Source organism: Alosa sapidissima, chromosome 11 (genome assembly GCF_018492685.1).
Source record: "Alosa sapidissima isolate fAloSap1 chromosome 11, fAloSap1.pri, whole genome shotgun sequence".
NCBI classification, from domain to species: domain Eukaryota; kingdom Metazoa; phylum Chordata; class Actinopteri; order Clupeiformes; family Clupeidae; genus Alosa; species Alosa sapidissima.
Window position 1 is genome coordinate 16,912,639 of NC_055967.1, and position 20,701 is coordinate 16,933,339.

Sequence of the window (20,701 nt, forward strand, 5' to 3'; positions counted from 1 at the left end):
AGGCCTATAGGTGGCACTGTTTCTTTACAGTAATTGACCAAAACTTTCGTGCCCTAGGCTTTACAAACAGACAGAATAGGCTACGATGAAATGGCTAGTGCAAGGAAACCAGAATTGTTTGTGTGGACTGATGGTGAACTGTCAACTGTAGTCAACTGTAAAACTAATAAACTTAATTTTTACGGTTTGTGAAGGGTGCAGTCCCGTCCTTTATTTGGCTAATGCAGGTAGGCTACAAATAATCTCCTTTACTTTCTTTGGTTGTAGGATAGTCCGCGATTCACATTAGTTTTGGCTATCACCGCAATTAGGCTACTAAACACAAGGCCTACCCAAGTTCTAGGCTATTCCGTCACCACATTAATAATATTGTTATAAAACCTTCATTAGTAACAGTCAATACTTTTGCCTGCATCAAATCGTGCATTCGCATTCAGTGCGCTATCGGCTTAACATGAGTTCTAAGCGTCTTTGTATGGTCATCTGACTTCACTAGACTGTGAATGCATGTATATATACTGTAAGACATGTAGAATAAATGAATGACACTGGCACTACGCACAAATTAATGTAAATTTACACCGCGCTTCCCTAATAACTTAAGTTCTCTCGCGTCACTGACAGTAGCTAGAATGCATAAAAAAACACCGGGAAAAACAGTGTTCGGTCCACCAAGTCATAAGCTATCGGCGCTGCGCAGCACCAGTTGTGATATTTATCCTACAGAGTGTAATCGTAGGTAACGTCATGTATGAAAACTAGTATTGTTAGGCAATACTATAAGTGTCAAGTCCAGGGCAGCTGAGGTGTGGCGATGACATCATCGATACGTAAGTAGGATGTGCGGTTTCGCTGTCCAAACGAATTCAAAAGGGCTACGGTTTCAGATTTTTCCACTCTGGGACCAGGTTTCAGAAAAGTGCGGTTTCAGGCAGTGCGTTTACAGGATTCGTTTGGACGCTCGGCCAAGACGAGGCAAAACCTCTGCGTTTAACCCAAAAAGCGTCTCCGTGTGGACGGGCCCTTAATGTGGCCCCGCTCACGAGAGAGGGGCTACCCCACCCCCTCACCACACACACACACACACAGACACACACACACACAGGATGGAAGGGGGGCATGTGTGTGCATGAGTGTGTGAATGATACTGTGAGTGTGTATGTGTGTGTGTGTGTGTGTGTGTGTGTGTGTAGTGTGTGTGTGTGTGTGTGTGTGTGTGTGTGTGTGTGTGTGTGTGTGTGTGTGTGTGTGTAGTGTGTGTGTGTGTGTGTGTGCGTTTGTGTGTGTGTGGTGAGTGAGACTGTGTGAGAGATAAAAAAGAGAGTGAGATAGAAAACAACACAGCAGTAGATCGAGAGCGAGAGAGATCGAGAGGGAGAGAGAGAGTGCAAGAGAATGTGTATGTGTGTGTGCGTGTGTGTGTGCATGTGTGTGTGTGTGTGTGTTGTGTGTGTGTGTGTGTGTGTGTGTGTGTGTGTGTGTGTGTGTGTGTGTGTGTGTGTGTCAGTGAGCTTGGATCTTATTACAGTTTGATCCCACTCAAATATTTCTGAAAGAAAAACAGAGGAGGGGAGGCCGTCTCTGTAGTCAGTGAGCACCTCCCCCAGCGCTCCCTCTCTCCTCCTCCTCCTCCCCCTCCCCCCCCCCCCTCTCCTCCCCTCCTCTCTGCTCTCCTCAGCTCTCGCTCAGCCCCTGTGCACAATGAGCGCTTTATCTGGCTCTCCCTGGGCCATCCTGCCACTAATGGCCTCTAATGAGAAGGAGTAAAGCACAACATAAAAACCAAATTACCTGCAAAGTTTGCGCATTTATCCAAACGCACTCGGCAGGAGTTCGCAAACGCAAGCAAGCGCCTTTTGCGAGCAGGGCCTGAGCGAGGAGAGCAAACACACACACACACACACACACACACACACACACACACACACACACAAAGAGTTCATAATCTCTTATTTCAACTTATCAGCTTGTGTCACGACTGAAACAAATTTAGTTCAGAGAAAAAGGCACAACTTTCTCTTAATTGCTTGCACAGTAATGCTATGATATGATATTCCAGACAAAAGCCGCTATCGCTGTAGCGGTGGAATCAGAGAGAGAGAGAGAGAGAGAGAGAGAGTGGTGCTCCATAAAACAAAAGTTTCCATTCCCGTTCCGGTGCAAAGTAAGCACACACACACACACACACACACACACACACACACACACACACACACACACACACAAGGTCACGGTCGGCACCCAGGTCTTTGTTTGAACACTGATACCACACGAGCACCCTGCTTTCCCCCTCCCACAGCCAGGGCCCAAACAGAGAACATTAAGCTATGAAGTCACACTGGAGCGTTTGTTTGGACTATCAGTGGATATCCCTCAAGACACACACACACACACACACACACACACACAAACACACAAAAAGAGAACGCAAAAGAAACACACACACCACCACCACCACCACCACCATCACTATCACCACTTTAGCAGCAGACCTGAACTCTTTGATCCCAATTCACACACACACACACACACACACACACACAAACTGAGACTCCAATACCCCGACACCCCACCATGCTGATACCCCAGCATTCTGTGTCCTTGTAAGGGCACACTGACCTGAGAATTCCCCTTGGGTGATGTCCGGCGAGCTGGCAGCCTCCGTTTCAGTGTAAGAGAGAGTGGAATCTGACAGATCTGCCAATGGAAAGAACAACACATCATCATGATCACACAAAATATGCAGCCACATACAGGAACCTACTGCATTACACTGCTCACGACCCCAACAAAGTCTGCAGTCAAGCAGACTACATAGTGTAATTATCATGGCCATAATGAAGCTAGCAGTACTATAGAAAATACTATACTTATTATGACCCCAAAGTCTGCAGAGAACATATATCACCAAAGCAAAGGCAACAGATAGAACATATAGTATATTTCTCATTAAAGTCTGCAGCCATATTACAAAATAGTCTACTGGCATTCTTATACCAATGTCCAGCGCTATATAAAAAAAAAAAAAACAGCATAATTCCTATAATGTAATATTATCATCATCCGAAACTGAAAATTTGATGTGTGCAGACTGAATTTCATTAGTGAATAATTGATAATTCGGACAAATTATAACACGTCAGGTCTTGCGATTAAATTCTAAAGATTGAATTCTAAAAATTCCTTAAGCTCTGATTTCCTATAATTGCCCTGAAATTGTCCCTCAAAGCAAGACTTGAAAAATGAATTCACTCTCACACCACGCAAGCAATTCCCTGTCCACCAAGATTTAACGCTATTACCTTACAGATGCTTACACAGCACATGCATATATTTGGTACATGCATGTCAAACTCATTTCCCCACCAGCGAACCTATATAAACATATACATGCAAACCTATATAAACATATACATCATCAACATGTACACCTATATGTGAGCCATTTGCTGGTTTGTCTTAGTTAAGAGACATTACTTTCCCATAAGACAGATTTCTCTGTCATTGCATACCAAGGATAGTAAATCAGCCATCTTCATTTGTAGTTCCTCACTGAAACTATAACATCTATGAGATAGGCATTGCATTATAAAGCAATTGTGTTAGTAATGCAATGCTTACAAATGTTTTTATCAACTCTATAAACTCAATAGAATCTGGCTGGTATGTGTCAAACCACAGCTCGAAGGTGTATTTGCAAACGCAGCGTTATCAGCGCCATGGCAATCTGCAGAAAGTGCACGCTGAGATTCTTCAGTTTACGTGACATATATCAAACGTGCCGTTCATCGGGTCGGCGCCTTTCTCCGCCCCCTACCGCAATTTGCGAACGTTCACAACTGAACGGCATACTTCAATCACAAGTCACAATAATACAATACACTGTAAAATGTCAAGCAGGGAGATTATGAACAGCCGTAGCTCTACTTACCCTACTTGTGCATGTAGGCTATGGAAGATCAAATCTAGCAAGTAGGAAAGTGGATGACGTGTAAGTGAAATAAGATATGGGAGAGGCCAGCGAAAGTTAAGGTTGCTTTTGATATAGTACAAAGACGCAAAACTGGTGCTCTGAATAGCGATTCTGTTGTCTTGGAAAGTTTCTCTGACTGACGCATTTAACCGCAATTTGGACACCTGCTTATTTCACCGCTTTCATGGGCAGTTTTTCGTACATACAGGGGAATACCTAATTAGGCACATTTTACGCTTCTCCTCCCATCTTTTAACATGAAACTCCCACTTTCCCCTGACCCTCCTATGAATCCATATGCATGACACGTAAAAGCGCAAATTGCCATTGCTTTACCCCAGTGTGGCCTGTTTGTTCATACCACGCCATGTGTTTATGTGCACGTTGCGAAGAAAATACGCCTCAAGTGGGCGCAAAAACGACAAAAACGACATCTGCCCCACAGAGTGTAAGAACAAACAACCCCTTCAAGATATTGTAATGAGTATATCAGTGTGTGGTGTGTCATTTTCCACTGCTCTGGGGATCCTACGCCTGGCGCAACAGACTACTGAACCCATTCACTGATTCAAATCATTTCCTTCCCTCCAACACACATCCCCAGCACCGCCAGGGAGCCCCACACCCAAACTCAATTATTCCTGATCCCAGGCGATGACTAAACATTGCCTGGCACCTATGCCAGTGCCAATCCCTTCTCCGCTGCTGGATCGGGCAAGTTGCCCCTTACCCCTAACAACAACACCCCCCACCACCATCACAACCACACCACCCCAACCCAGCTGTGGCTGGCTCTGTGGTGTAGAGAGGAGAGGAAATCCCAGGCAACCACCCCCCCTCACTCAAACACACACACACACACACACACAGACATACACACTTTGGCGCCTACAGCCAGGGCTCCAGTGGGTCTATACCAGCACACAGTATGCCCTTGGGCAGTGGCAGCACCTCTGCCCCACTCTTGCCCCTGCCCCCACTCCAGACTGGCGTGCTACAGAGGGGCCTGCCTGCCTCCCAGGGCTGGCTGGAGGCTCCACTCCACTCATCTCCTCTCCACTCCTCTCTTCTCCTCTCCTTTCGTCTCCACTCCACTCCTCTCTTCTCCTCTCCTCTCCACTCCTCTCCTCTTCATTTCTCTCCTCTCCTCTCCTCTCCTCTCCACTCCTCTCCTTTCGTCTCCACTCCTCTCTTCTCCTCTCCTCTCCACTCCTCTCCTCTCCACTTCTCTTCTCTCCTATCCTCTCCTCTCCTCTCTTCTCCTCTCCACTCCTCTCCTCTCCTCTCCTCTTCTTTCTTCTCCTCTCCACTCCTCTCCACTCCACTCCTCTCTTCTCGTCTCGTCTCGTCTCCACTCCACTCCACTCCTCTCTGCTCCTCTCCTCTCTTCTCCTCTCCCCTCCTCTCCACTCCTCTCCTCTCTGCTTCTCTCCTCTCCTCTCTTCTCCTCTCCACTCCTCTCCTCTGCTCTCCTCCCCTACCACACAAATTCCTGGTCACTGTGCCTAATTGCCACCATTAAAATTCTTCTCGTTGTTCTAGTCCTGCTTGTTTCCTCTCCCCTGATCTCCCTCTGTCCACCTCACTCTCTTTCTATTTCTCTCACTCGTTTTTCTCTCCCTTGTTCTTACAGCCATTCCATCTCTCCCTCTCAAAGCACACACACACACACACACACACACACACACACACACACACACACACACACACACACAGTCACAAGCCATGGCTGTATTTTTCTACTCTTGCAGCACATAAGTCTTCTGATTAGACTAGTCTTCCAGCCCACTCCCCAAAGCCTGACCACAGCCTTGGTAGGATAGACACCTTGTGTTCAGACACTGGAGAGCTGATCACAGCCTTGGTAGGATAGACTCCTTGTGTTCAGGCACTAGGGAGAGCTGATCACAGCCTTGATAGGATAGACTCCTTGTGTTCAGGCACTCGAGAGAGCTGGGGGAAATCCCCACAACAGTAAACAAACACTCCACCTTAGTTTTGGAACATGTCTGGGACTCAGCATTTGTTTACACACAATTAAATCTAGATTTTGGTTTTGTTTCCTTAAGACAAAACTGTTCAAACTTTATAGAAATATGTGTAAAAAAGAAGTTACTTCATGCCATTTTTAATGTTTTCTCATGTTTTCCACACCCGGATTGGTTACTATACCAATAAATGTTCAAATGCCCCAAAACTTCAGATGGAGTTGGGTGATAATTGTTCCACCATATCTGCAATGAGTTCACTGTAATTCCGACACCACAGCAAGTATAACTGTGCGAACTGGAGGAGCATGTATGGGCAGACCGATGGCATACCTTCAGAGAGCACACTATGCTAATGCTGCCATCGCAGGGAAGAAAGAAAGGAAAGGAACAGGAAAAAAAGCCATGTGAAATCTGAACACATGATTATATGGTGGGCAGCTTTTTCCACCTCATTCGCATGCACACAGACAGGCAGGCAGGCAGAGCTGGGGGAGCTGGATAGGGATGGGACTTACCCAGTGGCTTGTGCTCTTCGCTGGGGGAGAGCCTGGAGTAGGGGGGAGGCGGCGACTCTGAAATACAAATGAGCCAGGTTAGAATTCATTCATTTAACTTTATTTCGCCATGTATACAGAGATACTAGGAAATTGATTTGGTCTTCTCCATGCAGGCAACACAAAGTGCAAACAGAAAGACAAAAGAAACAAAACAAAGACATAAACACAATACAAGGACAAACAGAACCATTATGAGCAATAAATTAATAGGAATGTAAATAGTGCTGTGTTAAATAAAAATGAAGTGCAATGAAGTGCCACGGCCATGCCGAGTCTTTGCTATCTATGTCCATGTCAGATCTGGGGCCGTGAACTACCAGGGTCAAGTAGTAATCTGTGTGTGTGTGTGTGTGTGTGTGTGTGTGTGTGTGTCATTTTACAGTAAAATTCTGTAATTAATTTGTAACTGTGACTAAACTCACAAGAGAGGTGCGTAAGTAGACAATAGAGATGTGCTTTAAGTTACTTCAAGCACGCAATGTGTGAGAACGTGAATCTTTCTGGGAGGAAAATCCTTTTTCATTAGACATATCAAAGTAAACTTTTACTGGGGATCACAAATGTCAGCAGATATGATCCACAAACTTGGACAACTATCTGAGATCTTGAAGTTGTGTGCAGAAAAAAGAAAACTCTAAGATCAGGTGTCAGGTATCAGGTGGGCTAATTATTTTTAATTTCAGACATTTACAGGAGGGTGATTTCTGTAGGGGATTTCCTGCAGTGGTTGATCAACAACTATGAAACATAACTGCTATAGAATGGCATAATGTCTATAAAAGACTAAATGTACACTTTATTTCATAATGTTCTCTCTCATATTTGAGAGATCAAATCATTCATATCTATCAATAACAACATGACCCACTCAGGGGAACCTCCACAATTCCCAGGTGGGATAGCTAAGGAAAGGAAACGCTACATGGACAACTTGCAAGTTCAAAAAGTAAACTGTCAGGTTTAGCCTACTTTCTTTTAGCCTAACTTCTCTCTTCTAAATACAAAGTGAAAATGTTCCCTATAAACCATTAACTCACTAAAATTGAATTGCTTACCAAATAAGTAGCTGTAACATTTGAAAATAATCTCACACCCAATGTAAAAATGTACAACGAAGATAGACAAACAACAGAATAAATCAAATAGACTTGGTCAACTCTCAAAGGTTCCTAATTCGTAATTTCTAAACAGAAAACTAACAACAGCAAAGTTTGACAAAACAAAGGAAGGCAAACTTTGTGAAGATTACGTGACCTCGCCTATAGGGAAAAGGAAAAGAAGAAAAGCATAATAGTGCCGGTCTCTTTAAGACTGGCGGCAGTGATTGCCAGGATCCTCACTCAGTCCCTCAGATCCACGCAGCTAGTCTGCCTGGCGCCAGCAGTATGCTAACTGTATATTATCACCGCTCCTCAGCTAAATAGCATGGGGGACCTCCTCGGGAAAAAAGGCTTTTTACAGCGCAACTTGAAACTGATCTCATTTCAAAGGGATAATGCCTGACCAAATAAAAGAAGGACAAAATGGGGTTTTGTCTGTTTTAACTGCTAATATCCTTTGGTTGAAACTTTTGTGTTTTGTGTTTTGTTTGTGTGTGTGTGTGTGTGTGTGTGTGTGTGTTTTCTTCAGGAACGTCGTAAACTTTTATTTAGTACCCGACTTTTGGAGCTCAACAAAGAAAGACCCACGTTATCCTGTTGTGAATCCCTACCAAATAAATGTTTTGTTCATTTCAAATAACTGGGGTGTTTTATAGAAGTATGCAGTAGGTTCGCTTGTAATACTGACCTCACTCTGAAAGTAATGTTTGCGGCAATGTGTGTTTGTGGATTTTACAGGCGCTGTCCTGTAATTATCCTACTATATTATGGAAACGCCATGCGACAGAAAAAAAGCTGTTTAAGTCGTCGAATCGGATGACAACATTAATATGCCTTACTAGGTCATGTTCCATGCTAGATGGACTTGAGAAGAAAAAAGGCGCATTAAAAACGTCCATTTACTATGTCTGAATGTGTCTCTCCCCAAACAGCATGAGAGGAATTGCACTTTTATCGGGACACGCATGAGCGCGCACGAGCTATGTCTACTGAAGCTCCACTAAAGGCACGAACCCCGAACACACAACGTGTCCATATCAGCTGAAATGCTCCGCAATTTCACGATAAATGGCATGGCGCCGAGGTGGTGACTGCCCTTTGCGCACAGACTGGCGCAAAACCCCGGACTCGATGATATCATAAGTCTTATTCAAAATTATTTAATACTTAATTCCTTAAAGAGTGGGCTCTCTATATCCTCTCTCAATCTACAAATGTCGTTCAAACTGTATCTAGTCGCTGTAGCCAGGCTACAGACGTTAAAGGTAGAGAGGACTCTAAAGTAAAAGGCTGGGAGGCTGTCGTGCGAATCAGCAACCACACAAGGGTGCCGCTACCTCTGCCAGCTCTCTATCAGTTTTAAGATCTCTGGTGTCGTGTCTTTGAACCAGGCCAGCCTACGGGTCGTAGCCTTTTGGCTCCAGCGAACGCGGATGTTATGGAAAGATCCAGCCCCGCTGCCAACACCAGAGACAGAAATACCGATGCCCCCATCTTTACAAGCGATATTACACGTGGTCAGCGGGTCATCGGGGCCAAGCGCCCCAGTGTCACAGGTCGGCCAGACCACAGCTCCAGCTTGGCACACTGCACCGGGAGGATGTTGCAGCGACATGGACATTTAAGCACAGCACAACACTCGAGAGAGACTATGGCCACCTGAGGTCCCTTGGATGAAACTCAACAGTGCGAATCTACTTTTAAGTCGAGTTGACCCTTTGAATGAGCCTTCCTTCGTTAAAAAACGTATTCTCCACCTTAATTATCGTACAGTTAGTGACACTGCAATCATCGAATCAAACGATCTGAGTAGCAATAAATCTATAATTTGTTTCAGTGGTATGTTCACCCTGGGTCCCACCTTTACCTGCTGTAGAACCCTGAGCCATAGCCATAACAAGGAAAGTGATTCAATCCAACGCTCAGAAAATGATTTTACAACTTCACAACCGACTGAGTAAGTATTTAATGAGCATAAACGTTTTCCATAGTTGCGAAAATCGAATGAGATGGGAGGATGATAGAAAACACAACAACATAGCAAACTACTTGAGAAATATTTGAAAATGTTAACATTTCCATCATCAAACTTCGAAAGGCCCCAAAGCTCTTTGCGGTGTTTTCTGACACATTTGTGACATTTTACGCACACTGCACTAAACCGGCCGACAATCATTTTACCTGGCTCAGACATCAGGAAACAAACCTAGGACAACCTAAACAACATGAAGCTGAGAGAGTAACCCAAAGTAGCCTAGCAAGGAAAGTGATTCAATCCAACGCTCAGAAAATGATTTTACAACTTTACAACCGACTGAGTAAGTATTTAATGAGCATAAACGTTTTCCACAGTTGCGAAAATCGAATGAGATGGGAGGATGATAGAAAACACAACAACATAGCAAACTACTTGAGAAATATTTGAAAATGTTAACATTTCCATCATCAAACTTCGAAAGGCCCCAAAGCTCTTTGCGGTGTTTTCGGACACATTTGTGACATTTTACGCACACTGCTATAAACCGGCCGACAATCATTTTACCTGGCTCAGACATCAGGAAACAAACCTAGGACAAACTAAACAACATGAAGCTGAGAGAGTAGCCCAAACATTAAAACCCAGAAAGAAGCACTTTAAACAGAGCAGCCCAAACAAGTAACCTGACCAATTGGAGTCTCAAAGATTTTTCAACTGTGTCTGGCTGAACTCCATACATTTCTATTTTAGGCTACACACCAGCATTATCCAACAGTTTGTGCAGGTTGCCTTACCTGGCCCACAGAGTCTGCTGTAGTGATAGGGATTACAACACACCGAAGGGCCGTCCTGGATGCCGAAGCCCTTGCACTCACAGAGCGCTTTAAGCTGGGCCGTGTGCTGCAGGTCCGACCACCGGTAAAGCTTACACAGAAGCAGCTGCGGAGGAGCCATGTGGCCGCCCAAACGGAGTTCTGCCCGGGACACCATCACACACTCGCTCGGCATCCCTCCCTTAGATTCCACGGCCTCCAGCAGCGTATCCAACGTTTTCTCTTTCAGCCTCTTCAGAAGCGAGTAGGTGGCGGTCTTGAGTTCCTGCTCCATAACAGAGCGGGGCTTCGGCTCCTGACCCTCGGGCGAACTGCAGTCCCGAGAACTAGTGTTCCTCAGCGCGAACTGGCAAGAGCCGGGTTCCTTACCCTGAGCCGTCTCTGGGCTTCGGGATCCGGGGTGGTCCCGATCTTTAAACAAACAGCACGTAACAGTTCTACAGTCGCTGTCCTGCACGGATCGGGGGCTTTCCTGCTCCAAAGCATGCACCGCACCCCCATCTTGGTCCATGGTGACCCCCGTGTCGCTACACTCCACGGAACTCCGAGCACACATTCCCCCATAGTCCACTACAAGCGACCCGCTCGGTGTCATCGGTCTGAGTTCCGTCTTGGGAATTTTCTCTGGGTTGTTGCTGCACAGATCGTCCCGACAGCCCTCGCTACATTTGCCATTTCCATCGCCCCCGTCCTTATCTGGAATCAATCGGCTTCTCCAGAGTCGCCGCACAAGACCTGAGCGTTTCGTCCTGAACATACGACAATTTAAAAATCTATATCTTTTTATTTTTGTTCAGATCTTCGCTGGTGATAACTAACTTTAGGCTCGTTGCACAACATTAATGTTGGTTGACTGCCGTGCAACGCATGCACAGCCAAACGCCGAGTATTGATGGGAAAAGCACAACATTAGGTTGGAAGCTACAATGTAATGTTGCATTAAAAAATACACAAGTTAACTAAAATGCACGGTTACACAGAAATCAAAATGCATTCATCTACGAATATGGTACTGTCAACTGCATGCAAAACTGTTATCCATGTACGGGACCTCACGCCTTGCCTACAGCTATAATATCTTCGCTAAATCCGTTTCAATGCACATGAAAGAATCAAAACCGGAGGAAACTTGATGACTTCAGCTAGCCACCATCTCCATGGCCCGCTGCGACCAACTTGTGCACAGGCAGTGGGTTCGGACTTTGAAACCCCCTCAGATTCACTCTTTAAAGCAGCGCTGAGAACATGAATGAACCGGCCCCGCAGCGGATTAATCCCCCAAAGAAAATCCGTTCGGAATTCACTTCACAATCACGTTTGTTTCCCAGCGTTGGGGCGAACTCCTTTAACAATCCAAAAATATCCCTCCGAGGCGAAGCCAGGAAGAGTAACAATCCGTGGACTAAAGCGGTGCTCCTGGTTCCGCGTTCAGGTCTGCTCAAACTGCAACCCAGATCCCTTTCTTTCTCCGTTTCTCTCTCTTTTTTCTTTTTTTCCCCCTTCGCTCAAACACACATACGCACACACACACAGTCACACACACACACGGGGCCCCCGAGGAGAGCGCTGGAGCCATTGGCTGGCTCCCATCATGTGCTAGTCTAGACACTTTGGCGGCTGGGAGCTGCACTGATTGTTGCGCAAACAAGGTTTCGAGTTTCTTTAACTCTTAAAGGCGTAACATCCATCTCCTTCTTTCGACTTCAGATGTTGTCTCTTTACTTATACTTTCAGTTTTAAACTGAAAAAATAACAGAATCGGGGAATTATACAGTCCATCCACAAATATAATAAACCAGAACATTTGCCAAGGAATCTTGAGTCCATTTTTCAATGCAAAAAAAAAAACACTGGCTAATCTATATTGTTGTTTAAGAGGACTTTGGCAGTCTCAACAATTCACTAAATGTGGTGTTTGCTATCATGGCGCAGGCACATGTTACCTGCACACAAGGAATTTCCAGTGGAGCGGGAAGCCCGCAGATTCCATGGAATGACCTCATGGCGCGCCAGGGGCCCTCATTCGGCTGTGAATTCCAGCCACGTACCACAATATTCTAAAGTCGAGAACATCCCCTCACCCGCGTTTAGACGCTATAGCGCTTGTGTGATGTGTTAGGTCAAAGTGTCTTCCACCTTCAATATTTCACCATAGTGCAAAATAAATGAAGTGTACCAGCGGATGGGCGGTAGGTCTTTATTTGGACATATTGTACGAGGTATAAGCACTGCATCATTTCCCCATAGTGCAGGTAAGACAGTGGGTAAGTATGTCATTCACGTCTCCCACAGAGACAACTGACTCAACTGTTAGACACAACATCTGACAAACAGCCCCAATAATCTGGAGGATATGATGCTTTTGTTTGTGTTTTCTCCTTAATTTCAGTCCTCAAGTAAATGACAGTATAGAAAATAGAAGAGATACTGCACTTAGACCTACTACTAAAGTTATAGTCACTAATAGTAGTAGCAATAATAATAATAATATTTCCTAATAATAATATATATTATCATCCTAATAACATGTTCCACTTAGCTAGAGGGAAAACACTGTATTATAACAAGAATGCAACTATAATCTCAGCTGTGTGGCTTCCAACGCGTTTCCTCTCTGAGCACGCGAGTAAAGGGTTAAAAGCTTTGACTGGAGTCGCCCGGGCGGGGACACGCCCCCGATGTATTAACTTGCTCAAAGTAGCAAAAGTTCAGCAATAAGCACTGGCTATTGGCTCCCCGGCATTTACTACCTGCCCCCCGAGACAGGGATTGGTTGAATGCGGGGAGAAAAAAACACAAATAGACGCACCCACTGTAGTTGCATTTGACAGTGAATGAAATAAATTCCTTATTCCTTGGCAAGTTACCAAAAGGCAGCATAGAGTTTTTACATGCTTATACAACAGGAAGATGTGTAAATACAGTTTGAACAATGCATTGCTGACAGCATTATTAATCAAAGGTTTTTAAGTCTACTGTCAACTTAAATGTACAACATTATTTTCTGTTTGAAAAAACTGAGATGACCACTATAGATGCTGTTATATTATAACAAATTATCATATGGACTATACTAATTGTAAAGTGAGGTCTCTCTCTCGCTCTCGCATAAGCGCTGCACACTGACACACACACACACACACACACACACACACACACACACACACACACACACACACACACACACAGAGAGAGAGAGAGAGAGTGGGAGAGAAAGAGAGAGAAAGAGAGAGAGAGAAATAGACACACTTGTGCACACACATGAACTTTGTCAGACCCACCAATACCCCCCCCCCCCCCAAACACACACAAGCACACACAAGAACATTACACACACACACACACACACACACACACACACACACACACACACACACACACACACACACACACACACACACACACACACACAGAGAGAGAGAGAGAGAGTGGGAGAGAAAGAGAGAGAAAGAGAGAGAGAGAAATAGACACACTTGTGCACACACATGAACTTTGTCAGACCCACCAATACCCCCCCCCCCAAACACACACAAGCACACACAAGCACATTACACACACACACACACACACACACACACACACACACACACACCACACACACACATACACACACACAAACTCATGATTGTGACTATATCTCAAGAGAGTGTTGAATGTGAGAGTGTGTGTATGTGTGTGTGTGTGTGTGTGTGTGTGTGTATGTGTGTGTGTGTGTGTGTGTGTGTGTGTGTGAAGATTGCCTGTGTGTGATCTGGTGTTAGGTTTCTCCTGGGCCGGTTCACGGAGGTTGCTGCAGGACTAACGTGCGGAGCCCATCACGCCTGCACCGCATTGGATGCACCTGTCGCACACACACACACACACACACGCCTTTGTAACTCAATCACACGTATGGCGGAGCAAAGAAAACTGTTATTACAGACAGACACACTGTTTTAAATCTTTCTCACACACTTGACCATGCAGGGCATGACACCACCACTGTCTGGTGCCCAAATGTTGTAATGAAAGACCTGGCCTCTCCCAGCCAAGAACACAAATCAGTCAGAAGAGATACTCTGGAGAATAGGGGCATTTTAGTGAACAGTGCATTTTACGTACACCAGCCATGTCATTTGAAATTAAATAGGATGAACTGCACAACAAGGTTGAGTGTTTAAAACAAGCATGCAAAATGACTCTGAGCTGTGTCGATGTGATGATGCTACGTTAACTGACTCTGCGGTGCCATGGTTGTGGTGGGACGGACGAGCTGCAAGCTCCAAGAATTACATATTTTGTTTTTTATTTCTGTCTGCCCAGCTGGAATTCCAAGAAAGAACTGGCATTTGTCGCAATTTTTATTGAGTTTTCGAAGAGCATTCTGCAGAATGACAAGCAGTTAATCAACAGAATTAAAGCTCCGTCTGTAATTTGAGCAAGATGAAGGGGAACTCTTAGAACAGGGAGTTTGTCATGCTAGTGAGTCCAAGTTGTGTGTAATGTTACCACAAAACCCAGCCATCACTTGGCTAATATGAAGCCACCCTGAATGGTTTAATTAAATCATGTTTGGGATAGTTATTACTCTACTCCACATTTCAATTCTCTTATCATGCAGTAGGTGACATCAGCAACATTTCAGTCCTTAATTTTCATAGTAGAGTTATTCATCTACAGAAATAACCGCAGTGTGACTCAACATTAGGACTGATACTATAAATGACCCAGTTGGCAAAGAGGCCTTCTCTCTCTCTTGCGCTTTCTCTCTCTCTCTCTCTCTCTCGCTCTCTCGTGGGCGCTCATGTATTCTGTGTCTCGCACAACCCTTCTCTGACAGGCCTCGATGAATGTCTTACTCATCAGACTGTCGAACAGTAGAAATATTTCAGAGGGGTGAGGGTGTGTGTGTGTGTGTGTGTGTGTGTGTGTGTGTGTTTGAACCCTGTGTCCACTGCTCTCAGCCTGGTGCACTGGCCCTAATGTGTGTTGCATGTGTGAAGGCGTGTAAGGAAAGACCTCTTCAAAGCGGAGGAGGTAATTGAGTCGAAGGGCTGAAAACAGACCACAGCTGTTCACACCGGCTGCCCCCCCCATGCCCCACTCACTGTCCACCCCCTCAACACACACACACACACACACACACACACACACACACGACTGCCACACCACCGCCGGGGCGCACCATTGGCACCCCTGGAGACTCCTGGGTAATACTCCAGCGGTCACGGCGGAGCAGGGAGGGGAGGGGAGGGGAGTGGAGGACAGATGGATGGACGGACAAACACTTCAGAGGGAGAGGAGAGCAAATTAAATGATGGACACACACGGACTAGCCACAGGAACCTGAGGATGGAGGGACAGTTGTGAGTGTGTGTGGAGTGTGAGTGGAATAGAGAGGGGGGCCATGGGAGATACTAGAGACAGCATGGGAGAGAAACTGAGAGACAGAGAGAAAGAGAGAGAGAGAGAGAGATGGTGAGAGAGGGTGAGAGAGAGAGAGGCGTGGGAGAAATGAATGTCTTGTCCTGGCGTTGCGGTCGTGCTGAGAAGCACTCCTCCTTTGATCAGCCACATGACTCCTCTTCAGCACAGGCTGAAGGAAGGGATAGCCACACGGTCTCACGACTGATTGTGTGTGTGTGTGTGTGTGTGTGTGTGTGCGTGTGTGGGCGCGAGGGAATGTTGGGTACCAGGCCTCTCTGTAGGGATCCCCTGGGATATCTCTGCAAAGGACCTGTTGTCCTGCCATGACTGCGGTAGATTGAGCTACACACCATGTCAGAAATGCTGCACTGACTTTTCCATTTTTCATCAGCACAGGAAAAAATCTGGTGTGTATGTACCATGTGTCACCATAGGGTCAGAAAGAAACTGTGTGTGTGTGTGCATGAGAGAGAGGCTCGATGGTGTTTTAAGCCCCCACTGTCAACTTCAAGGCACCTAACCTTAACCCTAACCCTAACCCTTGCCTAACCCTAGTACCTTCCATGCAGTGCTGTCTGGAAGATGACGTTGGGGGCTTAAAACACCAAACACCGAGACAGAGAGAGCGAGAGAGAGAGAGGGAGAGAGAGGGATAGATAGAGAGGGAGAGAGTGAGAGAGAGAGAGAGAGGGAGAGAGAGAGAAATTGAGCATTTCTCTTTGTTGGAGAGTGTATGTGGAGAGTGAGAGAAGGAAAGACAGACTGAAAGAGAAGGCAGATGGGAGGAAGAGAAGGAGGACAGCAGAGGAAGAGAAGTGAGTGAGTGAAAGAGAAATGAGTGAGTGAGAGAAGTGAGTGAGTGAGAGAAGTGAGTGAGTGGAGTGAGTGGCTGCTGGACTGTGAGAGAACTGGCCTGATTTCAGTCGGACGAGCACAAGGAACAGTGAACGCAACGTAAAGGGCCGGGGGTTGTGACAGTGATCATATATCCCACCAGCAGGAGGCATTCATTTTGCACAGGGCTGACGGGAACGAGTGTGTGTGTGTGTGTGTGTGCGTGTACACATGTGTGTGTAAAAGAGAGTGTGTGTGTGTGTGTGTGTGTATGTGTGTGTGCGTGCTTCAGACAGGCCTTAATGAGAACCAGGCACACACACTTAGGAGCGCGGACACAGAGGGGGCTTGGGCAGAGGGGTCTCAGGGAGAACTCGGAGGAGGATCTCTAGGAAGGACAGAGCGCAAGGGCAGAAAGAGAGAACCCACCAGTCTCACAATGCTGTGTTTTACCCACAATGCTGTGTTTTACCCAGGACGGGGCAATTTCCAGAATCCACCAGCCTCATAATGCTGTGTTTTACCCAGGATGGGGCAGGTTCCATAACCCAACAGTCTCACAATGCTGTGTTTTACCCAGGATGGGGCAATTTCCATAATCCAAGCTGGGTTTGGGTTTTTATTAGCGTCTACAGGGTTGCACTGTCTTAAACATGCATAGCTCAGTAGTAGTCAAAGTGCGTGACAAATTGAGAAGATTAAGATGTATTTTGTGCATTTGCTTGAACAACAGAACTACAGAGCCACAATCACATGGTCCCAAATGCCCTGTCCGTCATTTACTGGCTACAAAATGCAATGTGGACGCGAGCCTGTGGCATTTGCACAAGGGAGATACTGAGAACAGGAAAACGAGGAGATGGGGGGGGGGGGGGGGGGTAAGAGGAGATAGTGAAAGAACGAAGGAAAGAAAGAGACCGAAAGAGGGAGAGAGAAAGAAAGCACACAAAGAAGGAGTGAGTAGGAAAGAGAGATGGTTAAATCTTAAATTGGATTCATTTGGTGGCACTGGAGACGGAGTGGCCTGGCAGACGGGGCCTGAGGCTGTGTGTGTGTGTGTGTGTGTGTGTGTGTCTGTGTGTCTATGTGTGTGTGTGTGAGTGTTTGAGTGTGTGTGTGTGAGAGAGAGAGTGTGTGTGTGTGTGTATGTGTGAGTGTGTGTGTTTGAGTGTGTGTGTGTGTGTGTGTGTGTGTGTGTGTGTGTGTGTGTGTGTGTTTGCGGTGTGTGTGTGTGCGGTGTGTGCGTATGTGTGTGTGTGCGTGTGTGTGTGTGTGTGTGTCATCCTCTCTTTGTATCAGCAGGGCTAATTCATGCCCCCAGGGGCCCTCTCTCAGTAGCCAGGCTCCACCAGCGCATTCCACCCAGCCGCGCCATCACGGGCCCCATTCAGCTCAGCCGGGACAGGGAGACATGAGAGGAGGAGAGGAGGAGAGGGGGAGAGGAGCAAGAGAGGAGAGGAGAGGAAGAGAGGAGGAGAGCAGGAGGAGGAAGGGACTGGGAGAAGAGAGGAAGAGAGGAGGAGGAGACTGAGAGAGGAGAGGAGAGGAGGAGAAGGAAATGGAGGAGAGGAGAGTTAGACCAGAGAGGAGGGTGGTGGGGGAGGTGGAGAGGAGAGGGGGAGAGGGGAATGGAGGGGAGGAGAGGAGGAGGGTGGAGAAGGAGAAGTGTGTCTCTGTCTCTCTCGGTCTGACCTCTCATTGCTTCTTTATGTGAATTCCTTTATTTTAAATAGCATACACACACAAACATGTCATCACACATTTCGTTTCATAACCTTTTTCATCACATACGTTCCTTTCCATTGTCCCACGGTTAGCTGTCACATGGGCATTTGATCAAATTGCAGTGATCAAGTTGATCACTATTTTGATATTTGATATTGATATTAATCTAGTATTAAGTTATAATATGTGGTAGTGTAGATATTGATGTTAATCTACAGAATTATTAAGTTAGGACAATAACATAACAGTGGTGTAGAAGTAATTTGATTGTTGTACTTTTTTTTGTAAAACATTTCTAGACCAGGCTTAGAGTGTTTGCTATCCCATGGTTGGCCAACAGTTGGCTGTGGTAAATGACACCATCACACACACACACACACACACACACACACACACACACACACACACACACTCTCTTGTGTACCATCACCCTCTCCAGCATGGACTCCCCACCCCTTCTGAGGCCCTGGCAGTGGGTATGATTTATTGCCTCCAGGGGTCATATGTGTGTGTGTGTGTGTGTGTGTGTGTCATGACCCCTGTCCTCAGAAGCCAAAGGCACACAATCACCCTCTCTTCCTCCCCTTGCCTCCTCCTCTTCCTCTTCCTCTGCTGGACAGAGCTGTCCCTGGTCTAACTGATTATGTAGGCCTACACAAATAATGGCCGTGCACCAGTGCACAGGGTTCCCTGGTCAGTTTGAATGTCAAACAAAGTCTAAAGTAACTCAAGATTATGTATTAAAATGGCCCAGCAATGGGAGTCATGTTTGGTCCATACTTTTGACACATTAGACTTAAGACTTTGCCCATGAGTAGAATAAGGGTCCCAAGATGGGAACAGATACTGAACATGGGTAAAAGTCAACCCAAAATGGAAACGCATCTGCACACACTAGTTTTGCTCCAAAGAAAATTACCATAATAATCCAAGTGTGCATGGAATGCTTTGACCTTTAACAAGTCATATCTGATTGGCCATTATCTGTGTCAATAGGCTCTGATAGACCAGGATGTATCCATGAGAAATGCAGAATAACTTGTTTATATCAGTCTTGTGTTGGTGATAACATGTGATAACTTGTGTCCACAGCCCTGGTTGTGCGTGTTTTTGTCTTTGGTTGACCTCTGAATAACATTTTCTGTCTTTTTTGTGCTGCATAATATTGTGCCCACATTGGCCACCCGGAAGGCAGATTGTCAACAAGATACCCGATCACGAGAGCTCCCACTGCCCACTTCACCACCGCGGCGTGTTCAACGCGGCGTCCTGGAATGCATAGCCACTGTGCACAAACACCTGGGATTGTTTTTGTTTTTCTGGAGAATGGAGGGAAGGTGGGTGGGGGGGGGGGGGGGGGGCGGGGAACAAATACGGGGGGAAGCCAACAAAACAAAAACAAAAAAGCTTCTGATTACTCTTTCTTTTTATCAAATTATTATCATTTCCCCGGGCCTCTGGTTCGGGAGCTGGACGATCAATGGTGCGGTTATCGCGGAGTGGTCAGTGTTTTTTCCCCTCCGTCTTCCTGAGAGTCAGAACTGGCCAGGGCTGAGGGCTTCTCTCAGTGGCATGGCCGCACTGCCGCCATCAGCCGAGACAGAGCCAGCGCCAGCGCCTGAGGCGCTCACGAGTGAGCGGGCAGTGAGTGGCCAGACGCGCGGACGAGCAGGCGGCCGAGCGAAGAATAATATTTTCCTGCGTTTTTATCAGCGTTTGTTCAGCGGGTCGTCATGGAGACAGTCTGGCGTTGGGAGCCAGATAACCACTCCTAATTGCACTGTCTCTGCCAGACGCAATCATACTCTTGTCTGCAAACACACACACACACACACACACACACACACACACACACACACCAAAACACACACACACACACTTAGAGACAGACAGATTCCATCAAGGTCCCATATTAGAGGCATATTGTGAACACTTATAGAAGCTGGCCTTCTCCAAAGCCGCTAGCAAGGGCTTTCTTTCACCACTTTGTGCATTCGTTGTGTCTTCTCCAGTTTCAGATTTTATTGACAGACAAATATTGGTGCTAATATAACGCCCCACCGGCGGTGCGGGTCCTTACGAGGGTGAGGGGTTTCACGGTCCGGACCCGTCCAGGTTCAACTTGAGGAGTGGAGGGAACAACACGGCCACTGTCTGTCCAGGGCTTTATGGTTGTTGCATGCGGCACAATATCCTTCGCTCCAGGTTCCTCTCCGTCTGGCCAGCACACTCTGAGCTGCCACTCTGAATACTTCATTGACAAAGCTTCAGAATTTATAACTGCTCAAGGACTGACCGGCCATA

The 20,701-nt window shown here is 46.3% G+C and overlaps 1 protein-coding gene across 2 annotated transcripts in view; it reads right to left on the minus strand.

The window, feature by feature from the left end:
• smad6b (SMAD family member 6b) overlaps nt 1–12,057 on the minus strand; it is a 39,294-nt gene extending 27,237 nt beyond the window's left edge. The window contains exons 1-3 of one of the 2 annotated variants that reach the window (XM_042110283.1): nt 10,394–12,057; nt 6,480–6,536; nt 2,620–2,697 (exon numbers count right to left, since the gene is read on the minus strand). In XM_042110283.1, coding sequence (XP_041966217.1) covers nt 2,620–2,697; nt 6,480–6,536; nt 10,394–11,189 — 931 coding nt within the window. In that variant the 5' untranslated portion in view covers nt 11,190–12,057. Of the gene's footprint in view, nt 1–1,791; nt 1,883–2,619; nt 2,698–6,479; nt 6,537–10,393 lie in introns of those variants that run through there. The other variant, XM_042110285.1, reaches the window with a different exon arrangement.
• Nucleotides 12,058–20,701: the final 8,644 nt, after the last annotated feature.